The following is a 15,562-nucleotide window of genomic DNA, read 5'->3' on the forward strand; positions in this document are numbered from 1 at the left end:
TAGTTTCAGCAACAGACAGCACCACCTGCCAAAATTAAAACGAAAGTCTAATCCATCCAAGTCTATAGTTCTGGAGAAGTTTCTAAATGAACTAACCTCGCTTTGGGACTTCTGCAGTTCCTCTTCTGGCTAACTGTTCTTGTTAACTGAAGTATGTCAACCCAGTTCATGGTTTTTGTGCTGAAAAGCCACCCTGAGAAAGGCTCAGTGCTACACTCGGATCCCAAACACCCAGTATAGTTGCCAGCTGGCTAATAAAGACTTTCTATTGGCTTAAAGCCAGGTCCGAGCAGTCCTCTCTGGTGGCAACCCCACAACATTCTCAGTGAAAAGAAATCAAGAGAAAAGAAAAAGAGATTAGAATAAAAATAGACTAAAATTAGAATAAAGAAAGAACTTGTGGTTGGGGGCTAGGGAGAGCAGTAAAGAGCACTCTCGCTGCTCTTGCCGAGGACCCTGGTTCAGTTCCCAGCACCCACATGGCAGCTCACAACTGTGTGTAACTCCAGTTCCAGGGGATCTGATGTCTTCTGGTCTCTGAAGACACCAGTCATATGTGTGGTGTATATACATACATGTAGGCAAAGCATTCATATACATATATCTTTGTTTGCTTGTTTGTATTTTGTATTTGGAGACAGGGTTTTTCTGTGTAACTCTAGTGACTGTCCTGGAACCCACTCTGTAGACCAGGCTGGCCTCAAACTCACAGAGGTCTTCCTGTCTCTGCTTCCCGAGTGAGTGCCGGGATTAAAGGCATGTGCCACCATTACCCAGCTCACACATATCTTAAAAAGTAAAAATAAAAGAACTTGTGACTGTCAGAGACAGAGGCAGGAAGTGTGAGGTCAGCTCCAGGAAAGCTAGGACTACATAGAGACCCTATCTCAAAAACAAAACAACGACAAACTGACAGAGCTTGTGAACTTATTGCTATTCAAAACACTGTGAATTGTAGAAACATACAAATGTGTCCATCCTGTTTCTGGCATGGTATGCTCATGACACTCACAGACACAAGAGAAAACTGAGTATCGTTATTGGGAGGCTGGGAAATTGTCCTCTGAACAGTGCTGAACAATCCAGACTGTTCTGTGTACGTGAGCAACTATTTTTGTCTTGGGAATTTTACAGTGTCTAAGTTAAATTGGTCTAAACATTTCTAATGTAAAGGAACCAACTCTATGCCAAAATAGTTAAAAATAGCATCAGATATAGATCCACTTCTTGTATCCCTCCTCGAGCCATTTTAAAAAATTATTCTTTTTAATTAAGTGTACGTGTGTGTCTATGCAAGTGAAGGCAGGTGCCCCAGGAGACCTGAGGTGTTGAATTGCCTTGGATCTGGAGTCACAGACAGTTGGGTGCTGGGAATAGAACTTGTGTCCCCTGGGAGAGCCGTTTACACTCTTAACCAATGAGTCCAAATACACTCGTCGACACGCCAGTTTCTGAGTTTACTGTCCCTGCAGATTTAGGGACACAGTCTCAAGCCTAGACATGTGTGTTGAAACCTCAGGACACTGCCAGATCCTAATCAGTGTTGGAGTACGGACAAGTTGGCCTGCCCAGGAGAGGCGATAGAAGGTTCTCGAATCTTACAAAACATCCAGTTCTGGTCAGGTGCACGTAGGGAAGATTCCCATAGGAAGTCAAGTAGAAAAAAGGTCACTCAGGGCCTTCTCGGCTTTCACTGCAGAAAGTGAAAAAGGACGGCCTCTGCTGGTCAGGCCCAGGACTGCGTAGTTTAACTTTTTTTTTTTTTTTTCTTTTTCTTTTTTTAAGGTAGGGTAAGATTACGTCGCGCGAATCCAAGATTCTCCCCAGACTATCCAGTGATGGGAATACATGGACTTCTTTTAGACACAGAATATGTGAAGGAGGCCGGGCTGCAACCACAGTCACTTTTAAGACAAATGGAGAGACTGTCCTCGGAGCAGACACGCTTTTCCTGAGGTCACCCAGTAAAACCATGAGAAAATTAAGAATTGAACACAGATCTCTCTACTCCATGGTTGTGATTCCGAGTGGCTCCAGCTCTTTTAAATAGACATTTAGGAGCCCTCGGAGGCACGAACCATTCCGAGGTCCCGAGGGGCAAATAACTGGTTCTCAATGGAGCCTTAGGCGGAAGCTTTAAGGCAGCACCAAACACCACCACCAGTATTCTCTTTCCGGGATTCTTAAGGCCGCCACTCCTAATGGTAAAGCTCCGCCCGCCCCGGGGCGTCTCGGGAAATGTAGTTCTACTTTTATTAAGACTGTAGGGTAAGAGCTATGTAGAACTTCATTTCCCGGAAGGCTACGCGCTCTATTACCTGAGCTAGGCGATGAACCGTAGGGCCTAAACCTTTAGCTAGGGTTTTTTAAGTTCTCAGAAGGAAGGTGTGACTGCGAACGGAGGCTTTTGGCTGCTCGCCGGGTTAACTCATCTGTGGAGTTGGAGAAAGAGAGCGTGACGACTGTGGAGCAGGCCCACTTCCGGTCGGCGGTCAAAAACCTAGGACTCTTCTCCTTTAATTGCGGTGGGCGGGACGCGGCGACGCCACCGGCGTTGCTATTGGCGGCGATTGGGGGCGCGGAAACTGAACAGGCACAACTGCCGGCGCAGCTACCTCGGGCTTTTGAGGTGCTTCTGGTCCTGTCAGCCCCGCCAGCCCCGCCAGCCCCGCCATGGCCGCTCCCAGCCCGGTAAGTCTCTGGAGAGTGGGCGCCTGGCTGACTGGAGCAATGGCCACGAGAGGGGCGGGTGGTGACGCGGGGTTCTGGGGTTGCCTCCCCATCTAAGGTTACGGGGTGGGTCTGGCATTGGCCCAGCGTCCCAAGTGCCAGACTAGATGCTGGACCACTCTGGCGAACAACCAAGCCCCTGTTTCTGGGATTTACGATTTAGCGATGAAGACACAAGCAAGGCCCGAGCCTTGTCGTGGCCTGGGACCAGTGTGAGCCTCGTCGTCCTGTCCTCTTCTTGATGTCTTCTTGGAAGCAACATCCTTTCTAACAGGCTGAAGCAGTAGGCCATTGGAATGCCTGAGGTGTCGGAGACCTGCAGTATGACCTAGGCCAGACCTGACCCCTTTCCCAGTCCAGAAAACTCCAAATTGGCCTTTTAAATAAAAGTTTGCATCCAAAGTGCCTGGTGCTCTGACGAGGTGGTAGCCGATGGCCCCGGTGCACCTGAAGACTTGGGCAAAAATGGAACCTAGAATTTTGATTACCAATCTGATCATATGTTGACATCCATAACAACATGCTGGTTTTAGGGGAGGGGAGGCCCACATGCAGGATGAACGACTCAGGGAAGAGGGCATCGGGAAGGGGGTCCCACTGATCAGGGCTGGACCTTTCTGCCCGCTGAGCCTAGGATAGACACTGCTTTGTCCTTATTTTTCCAAGAGGTTCAGATGAGGCCGAATGTTCACTTGCTGCTTTGTGAGAGCCCTCCCCCTGAACTACCACTCCATCTGTTAAAAGGCGTGGCCCTGCAGGTGTGTTGGGGGTGGAGCTGGGCACTGGGCCTCACCTTTGTTTTGGGTACCGCTTCACGGAGCTTCACGGAGTAACGGTGGCTCTGCTATGCCGTGCCGTAGGAATGTCCTTTCCCAAGCTGGGTTCCTTGGAGCTCCTAAAATGGGCTTCTGAAGTTTTTGATGTTTGAGGTGGAAGGAGATACCTTAACTCTGCATAACTCCTAAGTCTTGTATACAGCCATGGCCATCCTGGAACTCGCTCTGTAGACCAGGCTGGCCTAGAACTCACAGAGAGTTGCCTGCTCCTGCCTCCCGAGTGCTGGGATTAAAGATAAGTGGCCCCGTGCTCGACCCACACGTGGTTTATTTGTTGTGATTTGTTTATTCATCTGTTGATGGGTGTGTTTGTAGACTGTGTCCCTTTCCGTACGGCACTCCTTTATTCTAACAGCTTTTAGTGGATTTCTTAGGGTTCCTTATATACAAGGTATAAAAACACTTGAGGGGCCGGGCAGTGGTGGCGCACGCCTTTAATCTCAGCACTCGGGAGGTAGAGGCAGGTGAATATCTGTGAGTTTGAGGCCAACCTGGTCTACAGAGTGAGTTCCAGGACAGCCAGAGCTACACAGAGAAACCCTGCCTCGGAAAATCAAAAGACAAAACAAAAAAACCACTTGAGAATTTTTAACATCTGGTTATAGGAAGAGTCTTAGTCCCAAAGAAGTCTTTTACCCACTTGACCTTGCTCTCCCCCAGGAGGACCCCTCACTGGAGAGTCACTTTAAGGGCCACCGAGATGCAGTTACCTGCGTGGACTTCAGTCTCAACACAAAGCAGCTGGGTAAGTGAAGGCATCTATCTTGTCTCAGGTTCTAGATTCTAAACTTAGAAGGATTGGTGTGGGGACGCCAGAGTACAGCAAAGACATGCTGTTTTGTTTAGTCCTTTGTCTTGCTTCTAATGTGTTAGCTTTCTGAACACTGGACTTACTAAACTCTGTAAGCTCCATTGTGCGTGAATAGAGTGTAACACCCAGAAAGGTTAGGAGCCTTGTCAGGGTCATGCAGCCTTTGTTTAGTTTAATCTTTTTCCTTTTATTGGAAAGATTCTTTTTCTCACAAAATATATATGATTGCTGTTTCCCTCCCTCTACTCCTCAGAGTCCCTTGCTGGGTGGTGGTGCACGCCTTTAATCCCAGCACTCGGGAGGCAGAGGCAGGCAGATCTCCGCGAGTTCGAGGGTAGAGAGGCTCCAAAGCTACAGAGAAACCCTGTCACAAAAAAACAAAAAAAAGGGGGGGGGGGAAGAACCAGGCTTCTAAGGAATAATAATAAAATATAATAAGATAAACAAAAACTATCACATCTGAGTTGGACAAAACAAGCAAACAAGGAAAAGAGCCCAAGAAGAAGGCACAAGAGTCAAAGAAACACTTGTTCTGCACACTCAGGAGTCCCATAATGGCATTAAATTGGAAGCATATAGTATATATGCAGAGAACTTGGTGCAGACCCACGCAGGCTGTGTGCATGCTGGTCATGCATCCTTTGAGAGTACAGGGTCTAGGTTTTCCCCTGTGCATCCTGGCTACTTCTTGGGTCTGCTCTGGGGTGTGGACCCCAAACTGGCTCCTTTTCCTGAGTCTTCATTTGATTGCCCACAGTAATATGACACATTTTCTTGTTACAGAGACCTGCTAGTGAGAAAGATATTTAACAAGGCCCAGCTCCCAGCTCCATACCACTGCCCCTTCCTTGTACACACCAGGGTTCCTAAACAGCTTTCCTGACTGCAGGTTTCTTTTCCCGTAGGTTAGGCTTGCCTCCTTATCTTATTGCTGAGTTTCCCTGCCAGAGGCTGTTGGTTTGCTCTAAACAAAGAGGGAACTGAAGCTATTTTTTTTTTTTTTGTCTGTTCCTCCTTAGGCTTCTTACTAAGTTAGGTTCTTTGTTTTGTTTTTATTTTTAGATTGGCTCATTTTATTTATGTGATTGTTTTATCTGCATGTATATCTGTGCACCACACATGTGCCTGGTGCCCCCAGAGTCCAGAAGAGGACATAGTTAATCACTGAGCTATCTCTCCAGCCCCAAGTTGGCCCTTTGAATAGAAAATGTCTTCTATATCTAACTGGCTTCTGAGCGTTAGGAGGACTGGGCCCCTGTGTTCTCAGAGTATCCATGGGCAACCCCACAGGGATGAATTCATAGGACCCTGGGTTGCAATACAGAATGGCGTGTGAATGGTCTGTCAGTGTGGTTCCTGTGTTGGCCTGCTGCATGGAGAACTGCCGGGCCATAGCTGGCAACCTTTCCATCCCAATGGGATCCTTTTTGCCCTGTTGGAGATGCTTGTGAAGGTGGAGCTGGGCCTCCTGTATCCCAGCAGTGAGGTGGGTACCCAAGGTTCTTGAGGTCTGAGAAACATCTTGTTACTCTCCTTAGCCAGCGGCTCCATGGACTCATGCCTCATGATCTGGCACATGAAGCCCCAGTCACGTGCCTACCGCTTCACGGGCCACAAGGATGCTGTGACTTGTGTGAACTTCTCCCCGTCGGGACACCTGCTTGCCTCAGGCTCCCGAGACAAGACTGTTCGCATCTGGGTACCCAATGTGTGAGTTATGGACCTCAAGGGACTAACAGCGTTGAGGGACCTGGTATAAGAGTTGTCCCTCCTTAGGTCCTTTCCTGGCTTTGAGCTGGTCACTGGGACATGTGACCTTAGATGCCAACAGAGGGCTTCAGCTGGGGCTGTCTGCTTAAGCTGGAAGGACTCACGTAAGGGTAGAGATGGGGAGAAGCGCTTTGTTTCTGGTGGAGAGGCTCTTGCCTTTCGGGGGCCCCGGGACAGTGAGGCCTGGAGAGGTAGAGAGCTCTGGTGCACTTGTAGGTCCTCGTGTCACTGCTGTGAATCTTCTGAGTCTGGGTGTCTGTCCTCATAGCAAAGGTGAATCAACCGTGTTTCGTGCACACACGGCCACAGTGAGGAGTGTCCACTTCTGCAGTGATGGTCAGTCGCTTGTGACAGCCTCTGATGACAAGACAGTCAAGGTGTGGTCAACTCATCGCCAGAGATTCCTGTTTTCCCTGAGCCAGCACATCAACTGGGTCCGCTGTGCCAAGTGAGCATTGTCTGAGTGGAGAACCTGGAGGGCGTCGGGGTGGTAGGGGACAGAGAGGAACCCTTGGGTGTCAGCCTGTAACCTTGGGCAAGTTACACAGCTTCCCTTTAATGTATCCCTGAGTCTTGATTTCCTAATCTGTAATGTGTCAACAGCTGTGGTTGCTACACTGAACTGGTCAGGAGCTTCACTGAGTTCATGTGTGAATGTGTGATACCTCTTAGTCAGCTGTGACCCTCTGTCAGGAGTGCTGAGTACTCCCAGGACAACAGCAGTAACAGCAGCAGCAGCAAGCTCCTGTCAGTACCACCGTGCAGTGGCTCCTTGTTCCTTTGGACGGTTCTGCTATCTGGGTAGCATCGTTCTCATTTTGCAGAAAAAGAAACAGGCTCAGAACAGAACAGTCTCTTGCCCTGGGGCCTGCAGTGGGTACGTGGTGGAGCTGGGGCCTGAGCCCACATTTCTCTGGCACTCGGGTTCGCCTACTTCCTCAGAACTTAATTGTGCTCTAGAGCTGCTAGGTGGGGCTTGCTCTAGCTTTGGTGTGGGAGGCAGTGCTGTGACGTGGCAGACACAGATTTGCCTGCCTGTGGCTTCTTCAGCTTCTTTCAACAGAGCTTTCTCATGTCATACCTCTGCTCCGGAAGAGGGGGTTATGGTGACCAGAACGCAAAGAAACCATGAAAGTCAGAGGTTAGGGACCATTGAGCTGTCTTCCTCTGTGGATACCATGGAAGTTACTTATTCCCTAGAACAGAACTATTTTTCTGGGAAGGCCCTATTCTGAGAGGTCTTATGGTCAAGGACATAAGAACAGAGGAGGGCAGGGGTCAAGTAAACAAAGTGGGGTATGATATCCACAGTAGTACTTTGATGGTAGCTCCCAGACCTCCATGTGTTTTTGTTGGCCCACTGTGTTTTGCTAATGTACTGATGTGGGACTCGTGATCTCCTCCATACATCAAACTAGACCAGTTGTGTATCGCTACAGGCCATGTGCCTTCTGGGTATTCTATGCAGTGTGCTACTGCGTGATTACTGCGGGCACTGGAAAGGATGGATCTCACAGAGAGGGAAGCCACTTGCCCAGGATCACTGAAGGTCTTAGAGCAGTGTACCGGCGTAAATGAATGCAGACAGAAATTGTAATAAATATATACAGCTTTAATTGGGAAAATAGACTTACAGCACCAGAGGTTCCAGCGGAGAACAGGAAAGCAGAGGGGGCGGCCCGGAGGCTGGAGTGTGCCCGCAATCTTTATAAGTAAAAAATATCCTCGGGTGACCCCGCCCTACAAGTAAGGTGATTGGCTGGGTCTCTCCTACAGAGCAGCGCATGTAACCCTAGGTAGTTCCTGGTTCAGGTAGCTGGGTCTAGTGGTGCACACCTATAGTCTCAGGAGAGACAGGAGGATTGCCACAGTTTGAGGCCAGCCTGATCTACATATAGAGTGTTGCAGGCCAGCCAGGGCCATATAGTGAGACCCTATGTCAAAATAACAATAACACAAGAATCCCAAAATGCCCAAAAAATTCCTGGATCAGGTAACAGCATGCTGGGAGAGATGGCTATAGAGAACACGGTGTGATAGTCAAAGAGTCTGTTAGTCATGTGACTTATTCTGTACTTAACTTAGGTTTTCCCCTGATGGACGGCTCATCGTGTCTGCCAGTGATGACAAAACTGTGAAACTGTGGGACAAGACTAGCCGGGAGTGTGTCCACTCTTACTGTGAGCATGGCGGGTGAGTCCCTATGGTCATCCTCAGTTTGCAGGTGCTCCTGCACAGGTCAAGACAGAAGGCCCAGTGGCCTTTGGGGCCTGGGACTGCGCATGTGGTAGCCCTGCTTGCTGCTCTTTGGCTGGCTTGCTTTTTTGTATGAGCTTTGAACCTTTTTCTTTGTGGGTGGACAGTTAAGCCCAGTCCCCACCCCATGGATAGCAGAAACACTTCACCTAAGGTCATGCAATAATTTGGCCTCTTTTTCCCTCTATAGTTTCTAAGTTCTCAAAATTCTATTGTGTCTCTCAGAGCATTGAATCAGCTCCCTAACCTGCATGTTAAACTTAGTGTCCCCAGGGTAATGATTTAGGAAGGAAAGCCTCCATTCTTGCAGCCGTCAGTGGCTCTTTGTTCTCTGTCACATCATACATGGAGAATGGGAGTGGCCTGCATCTGAGCAGGGATTTAGATTTTCTTTTCTTTTTTTAAAATTTATGTATTATGTATATAGTGTTCTGGGCACCAGATCTCATTATAGATGGGTGTGAGCCATCATGTGGTTGCTGGGAATTGAACTCAGGACCTCCGGAACAGCAGTCAGTTCTCTTAACCTCTGAGCCATCTCTCCAGCCCCGGATTTAGATTTTCTAAGTGTGTAAGTGGGCTTCAGCTTTGGTCCTCATTCCTTAAGCTGGGGCTCACAGGCAGGGGCCCCTCTGGAGTGCCTGAGTATCACAGATCGTGCATTGCAGGCTCTCAGCCTGTCTTGTAGTGAGAGATGGATTGTAGTCCTCGTAGCCTGGTGGACCTTCCCACCTGTGCCTCAGTTGGCAGGGCCTGTCGTCTTGGAGCCAGCCCTGGCAAAAGGAACCCCAGAGCAACTTGGCTGACTTGTTGGACTGAAAATTGCTGTTTTTACTTGTACTTAGAGCTCAGTAGTAGGCTGGACATGGTTCCATACACTTGTAATCTCAGTATTGAGGAAGGGAGTGGAAAGGTGAGTCTGGACTATAGTGAATAGTGAGCTGCTGTCTCAAAAACATAAGGAGAGAAGGAATAGAGGGAGGGAGGGAGGGAGGGAGGGAGGGAGGGAGGGAGGGGGGGGGGGGGGGGGGGGAGGGAGGGCGGAAGGGAGGGAGGGAAAGTAGTGGTCCCTGAGTGGACAAGGCAGAGGAACTGGGGTTGTGGGGTGTCACCTCCTTCTTGGTCTTTCTGGAAGAACAGCCAGTGCTCTTAACTGCTGAGCAACCTCTCCAGCCCTCCTTCTTGGTCTTTCTTTGCCACCTGGTAAAGAAGCATGTTCCAGGTTGAGGGAGCCCTGTGAACAAACGAAAAGGGACAGGACACTTCTGTGTCCATCCTAACCAAGGAAGACCTCTTACACTATGTGACTGTCCCTGTCTTCCAGTTTTGTCACCTATGTGGACTTCCACCCCAGCGGTACCTGCATCGCCGCTGCTGGCATGGACAACACAGTGAAGGTGTGGGATGTGCGGACCCACCGGCTGCTGCAGCACTATCAGCGTGAGTGGTAAACAGTAACCTAGGCTGCAAGGAGCTGCGGTGAGACCATGCGGGCATTTGGTTCATTGCCGCAATGATCAAACAGGCCCAAGGCCAGCCCTGAGTCGGGAGGCATCTTGTGGCTGTTGGGTTAGCCAGGGTGAATAGTTGGCGGAGCAGCTATCTTAGCTTGGGATGTTGATCACGAGGTACCCTGCTATGAGGTAGCAGAAACTTACACACTCAGCTGAGGAGTCTTCAGTGGGTTTCTGTCTAGGACTGTCCATGAGGGTACTTCTTGAGAGCCTCCCACTGCTCATTTCTCCCTATGACAGAGATGACTTTCCAGGGCTGCTCAAGAGGTCACTGGTGGGACCTTGGCCTCAGTTCTCGTCCACCAGTCTGCCTAGAGTTATGAACCATGTAGAAGGTAGACCTTAGCTGGGGCCAGGCTCTGCTTCCAGGCCCAGGGCCATGGCCCCTTATTGTCACCTTTGGATGGCAAAGCAGCAGGGAGTTGACACTGGTTTGGAGCTCAGTCTTTAGCACTCTCTACCCAATATCCCCATAAGCACTTGGGTCACTGAGGTGAGTAGACCTGGAAAGGGGAAAAGTGTGGATTCTGTAGCGAGCTTCATCATTCCCAGCTGTGTGACACTGGGCGGCAGTTGACTCTTTATCATTATCCTGGGACAATGATAGGGTTGTCTTGCAGGTGGTGAAACAGGGCTTGAGTTTATGTTAAAAATGGAAAGTGTGCTGGGCGGTGGTGGCACATGCCTTAAATTCCAGTACTTGTGGGGGCAGAGGCAGGAGGATCTCTGTGAGTTCGAGGCCAGCCTGGTCTACAAAGCAGGTTCCTGGACAGCCAGGGCTGTTACACAGAAAAAACAAAACAAAAAGAATGGAAAGTGGCTGTGACAACATGGCAGCTGTGACAGAGCTGCTGCTGCTCCCAGTGGTCTGCCTGGACATACAGTACACTGCGCCACCACCAGGTGGCAGGCCTTAGCCGCAAGAACCAGGTCTCTCCTATTCAGAGCGCCTAGGCATCAGCCCTTGATGTTCTTTCAGAGGCTTCTAGAGCAGAGCAGCGGTGGGCTCAGTCTTCCGCCTGAGAGGGGTGGGCCCTACACTGTTTTCTGTTCTGGCCAGGCCTAAGTGAAGGTGCAGGGTGGGAGACTGGGCCCCACACTGACTGGTGGAGGTGAGGCAGGAAAGTGACAATGGCGTGCAGTGGCCAGGGGTGCAGGCCGTGTCCTGTGAAGGGGGATAGAGAATAGGACCTCCGGCACGAGGTGGGAAGCTGATGAGCGTATGTAGAGGTGTTGTAGTTCATGCTTGGTGTGGTGCCTGCCACACTCCTTACACTGGGAGGAGAGCATTTCTAGCTGTCTCTGGAGGAGTCCCACTCTCCCGGTGGATCAGGAGCCTAGACCTGGTGTTCATGAGTTATAGCCGCATGTACTCATTGGAAGAATCTTGAATGCCACCTTTAAATCTGAGGTTCCAAATACTCGTGGCTGGCAACTCTGGGGCATGACAGGTAAGGAGCAAATGGATGAGGTCATTTGAGAGGACAAATATAGAGTGAGAGTCTAGGGTGTGTGGTTGACAGACCCTGGCCACTGGTGCATGGATGTCCAGTGCAGAGGGGTCAGGCCAAGGGGACTGCTTATGTGCAGTGAGTAGAGGCAGGAGCTGATGCTCTGGTGGTGGAGGGGCCAGCTGGGCCCCGGGATCTAGGACATGAGAAGGGCCAGTGCCATATTCTGGGCCCTTATGATTGGAGGACCACTGAAGAGAAAAGGTCTCCAAAGCAACCAGACCATGACATAGCTGGGGGAAGGCAGAGCCAGAAGGAGAATGAACTCTCAGGAGATGGAACAATACAGAGGAGGTGGGGGAGTGGGCTTGGTCATGGGCAGAAGGACAGCTCAGTGCTAGCAGAGCTAGAAGGTGTGTGGACCTGGGTGAGCATCAAGGCCGGGTTCCAAGTGGACCAGAGTGCTTGTCACCCACAGGTTCCCCGGAAAGCTTTCAGTGGGCACTTGCTGCTGTCCTTGCCTCTTGGGATGGAACTCCTCAGCAAGGCTTCAGGGGCATATTTCTCAGCTGTCCTGGTGTGTGTTGGAGCCTTGTGGACTCCGTGCAGTCTATAAACACAGCCATCTTCTCTTGTGCTTCCTACAGAAGGCCGTGGCACCTGGTGGGTGTTCACATGAGGCAAACTCACCCCTTAGCCTGGGTAGGGGCAGGAGAAACAGCTCTCACTCTACCTTCTGACACCAGGCTCTGGAGAGATCTGCTCAAGTCTAGGGCCTTCCCAGAGAGCCCTGTGGCTAAAACAGTGCTTGGGAGGCTCACACGTCTTCAGTGTGCCCATAGATCTGTGTGGAGGCTGATTGCTCAGAAAGGCCTCTCAGCACTGTGGTGGCAAACCTCTGATCTCTCTCTGTCCCAGATCCCTAAGGAAGCCAGGTGAGATATTTCAAGGACAGTGATTTCCAAATGTCTTCCCTGGTGACACTGGTGGTTGCCAGACACTTCTAAGTAGCTTTCTCATTTGAGAGGACGATGGGCTCTTGTAAGAGTGTGGTTGGTGCTCCTGCAGTGTGCGTCCAGCCGCCATGGCCGTGCTTCCTGCGCTTGGCTGGGTTGTTGGAGTAAAGCTCACTTGGGCTTTCAGCTACAGCATAAACCACCGCTGTTTACCTAAGGCTGACTGACTGTCCTCCCAGGCAAGGAGTTTCTTGGCTCTGGCCTATCACTGCAAGGAGCAGTTCTGATTTCCCAATTCAGTATGGGTTGGTGGAGCCCTGGGAGTGCCAGTTCCCATGGAGGTGGGGTAAGTGCCATATGCTCAGAGCCCACGTTAAGACTGTTCAAACATCTGAGCAGCAGCCCCCGCCATCCCAGAACCCAGAATCTGCTTTGTGGTTTTACAGGCATGTGCAGGTCCATGATCCAGGAGCACTGGGTGACTAGCAAGACACAGGCACTCCCCCTTCACCCACAGAGAGTTTATGGCGTGCCTACAGTCACGCAGCTGGAAGGCAAATCTAGCTCTTCAGTAGAAAGGGCCTGGGAATCTGCCCATCGTTCCCACTAGTGTTTTATTCACAGGGTTCCTGGGAGAGAGCTCTCTCTCTCTCTCTCTCTCTCTCTCTCTCTCTCTCTCTCTCTCTCTCTCTCTCTTGTGTTTGTTTGTTTGTTTGTTTGTTTTTCAAGACAGGGTTTCTCTGTGTAGACTCGGTGGTCCTAGAACTCACTCTGCAGACTAAGTTGACCTCAGACTCACAAATCTGCCTGCCTCTGCCTCCTGAGTGCTGGGTTTAAAGGCGTGCATCACCAGCTGGCCAAGGGTGGTTTTCCTAGCTGGCTTTAAGCAAGCTAGTCTTTGTCATTTCCAGGAGCTTCAGTTGAAATTCTTAGTCCTGAGTTCTCTGGTCACTGGTTCCTAAGAACATCTCGGCACCCCTACCTACTCAAGAGGTGTTTGTTTAAGCTTTCTTTGTTTTCATATATATGGTATGGGTGTTTTGCCTATGTGTATGTCTGTGTGTCAAGTATGTGTTTTGCCCAAAGAGAAGAGAGCACTGGACCCCTAGGACTGGAGTTACAAATTGTTGTGAGCAGCTATAAGGGTGCTAGGACTCGAACCAGGGTCCTTCAGAAGAGCAGCTAATCCTTTTAACTGCTGAGCCATCCTTTCTGCCCCTTTTTTTATGTTTTTTGTTTTTTGGGTTTTTGTTTTGTTTTGTATTTTTTTTGTTTGTTTGTTTTTTCGAAACAGGGTTTCTGTGGCTTTGGAGCCTGTCCTGGAACCCTGGAACTAGCTCTGTAGACCAGGCTGGTCTCGAACTCACAGAGATCTGCCTGCCTCTGCCTCCCGAGTGCTGGGATTAAAGGCGTGCGCCACTATCGCCCGGCTTGTTTTATGTTTTTAACTTGTGCTAGGGAGTGAACCTAGGATGTCAAGCATGCTGTCACCAAGCCCTATCCCTCAATCTGGTTCGTGAAGGCTTTTTTGCTTTCTTGTTGTTTGTTTGTTTGTTTTTTGATTTAAAAAATTGTGTGTGTGTGTGTATGTGTGTGTGTGTGTCCTGGTGCCAGCAAAGGCCAGAATAGGAAGTTGGATCCCTTGGAATTGGAGTTGTAAGTTGTTGTAAGCTGCCTGACGTGGATGCTGGGAACCGAACTCAGTTCCTCTACAAAAGCAGTGCATTCTTAACTGCTGAGCTAGCTCTCCAAGCACCTTGTTATTTCTCTGGCCCTACTTGGTGTTTTGAGATTGAATGTATTGATCAGGAGCAATGCTGGCTAACCTACCTCACTGTTTCCTACCATCCTAAAGTGGCCATTTATGTGAACTTTCTGAAGAGGGGTCCTTGCAGGTATAGACAAAGTTTCCTGGAAGTCCAGAGGCCGGTGAGTCACTGGAAACACTAGTCCAGCCATGCTGGACACTTGGAAGTGAGCAGCACTTCCGAGGATGTGGAAATGGAACTCAACCCTGGCACTGTCTACTTCAGAAGGTTTCATCCTGCCCAGCACACGGGCATTCTCTGGACCCCTTGGCCTCTCTGTACTCCCATCAGGCCCAGGTTTGCCAAAGCCTTCTTCCTGTACACAAAACAGTATAGGCAGAAGGACTGTGTAAATATAAGTCTCTCTTCAGGTTATCTGCTGCCCACAATTTAAAGCCATTTCCTGGTGTTTAGGGATGGGGCTGTAGGACCCATTGGCTCCTGGTGGCCTATAGAAGCTTGCTGCTATGCATCTCTGGCACTGAATTACAGTTCCCTCTCTAGATCACAGCCAGGAGCTTACAGCTCTCAATGATAGTCTGTGTTGTCCCTGATAGCTGCCATTGCACAGGACTTCATGAAAAGTAGATTGTTCTTGGATGGTCACTGCTCAAGGCATTGTGAGGGGGAGACTCACCCCTTTGTGGGGCAGGGATAGCTCGTAAGGTCGGGCTTGATTAGAAGCAGAGTGGGGGAGACTGTGGCCAGCAGATGAGGCAGGAGAGCAAGTGGGGAATAGGGATGTCCCCCAAAGCCTGACAAAGAAGGCTCAGCCCTTCTTGGGGGTAGTGACTGTAGATATTGTGTACCCTGGCATTTGGAATGGGGTGGGGCTTCTGTTGCTCTTTCTCTTAACCCAGTTTTCTCTCTCTGGTAGGCCTGACCAGAGGGGAGGCCATAGTTGTGTCCACACAGACTGAGGTTCAGGGGAAGCCCAGGACTCCCTGAGCATGCCTCACCATGTCCCACTTTTCTGCCATTGGCTGTACTTCTGCTTCTTTGTCTTAGGTGGCACTTGGTGGCTTTCCTTCCAAGGCAGGCTGAGGGGTCTCTGTTCTCTCCAGGAGTGGGCTGGAGAAACCTTCAGATCTTCTCCAGGCTTGTGTCAGTAGAATGTGTTGTTCAGATATAAATACCAGGTTACATAAAGCCTTGGCTGTCTCCCCTAAGTGTGCTTGGGAACATGTCTCCACACTCCCCAACACATCAGTACACCAATGTGGTTAGCATCTAAGAGGCTTCCTGTAATCCTTATGGGCTCTGCTGAGGGCCTTGCAGAGGTTCCTGCATCCTCTTGGAGCCCAGGTGAGAGCCTCTTTATTTGTGGCAGTGCCAGCCCATCAAGGTCGTGGTTATCTCAGCTCTACTGGTTTCTTCAGCAGATTAGTGGTAGTGAATAGCAGATCCATGTGTTGGCTATGATGTTGCTC

The 15,562-nt window shown here is 50.0% G+C and overlaps 1 protein-coding gene across 2 annotated transcripts in view; it reads left to right on the forward strand.

The window, feature by feature from the left end:
- Nucleotides 1–2,271: 2,271 nt before the first annotated feature.
- Nucleotides 2,272–15,562, forward strand: part of Poc1a (POC1 centriolar protein A) — a 67,379-nt gene continuing 54,088 nt past the window's right edge. Inside the window, exons 1-6 of one of the 2 annotated variants that reach the window (XM_050139599.1) lie at nucleotides 2,272–2,691; nucleotides 4,227–4,311; nucleotides 5,916–6,087; nucleotides 6,416–6,595; nucleotides 8,233–8,340; nucleotides 9,728–9,843. In XM_050139599.1, the coding sequence (XP_049995556.1) occupies nucleotides 2,674–2,691; nucleotides 4,227–4,311; nucleotides 5,916–6,087; nucleotides 6,416–6,595; nucleotides 8,233–8,340; nucleotides 9,728–9,843 (679 nt within the window). In that variant the 5' untranslated portion in view covers nucleotides 2,272–2,673. Of the gene's footprint in view, nucleotides 2,692–3,640; nucleotides 3,660–4,226; nucleotides 4,312–5,915; nucleotides 6,088–6,415; nucleotides 6,596–8,232; nucleotides 8,341–9,727; nucleotides 9,844–15,562 lie in introns of those variants that run through there. The other variant, XM_050139600.1, reaches the window with a different exon arrangement.

The sequence above is a fragment of the Alexandromys fortis genome, unplaced genomic scaffold (assembly GCF_014885135.2).
Source record: "Alexandromys fortis isolate MF-2015 unplaced genomic scaffold, M_Fortis_MF-2015_v1.1 scaffold_36, whole genome shotgun sequence".
Taxonomy (NCBI): domain Eukaryota; kingdom Metazoa; phylum Chordata; class Mammalia; order Rodentia; family Cricetidae; genus Alexandromys; species Alexandromys fortis.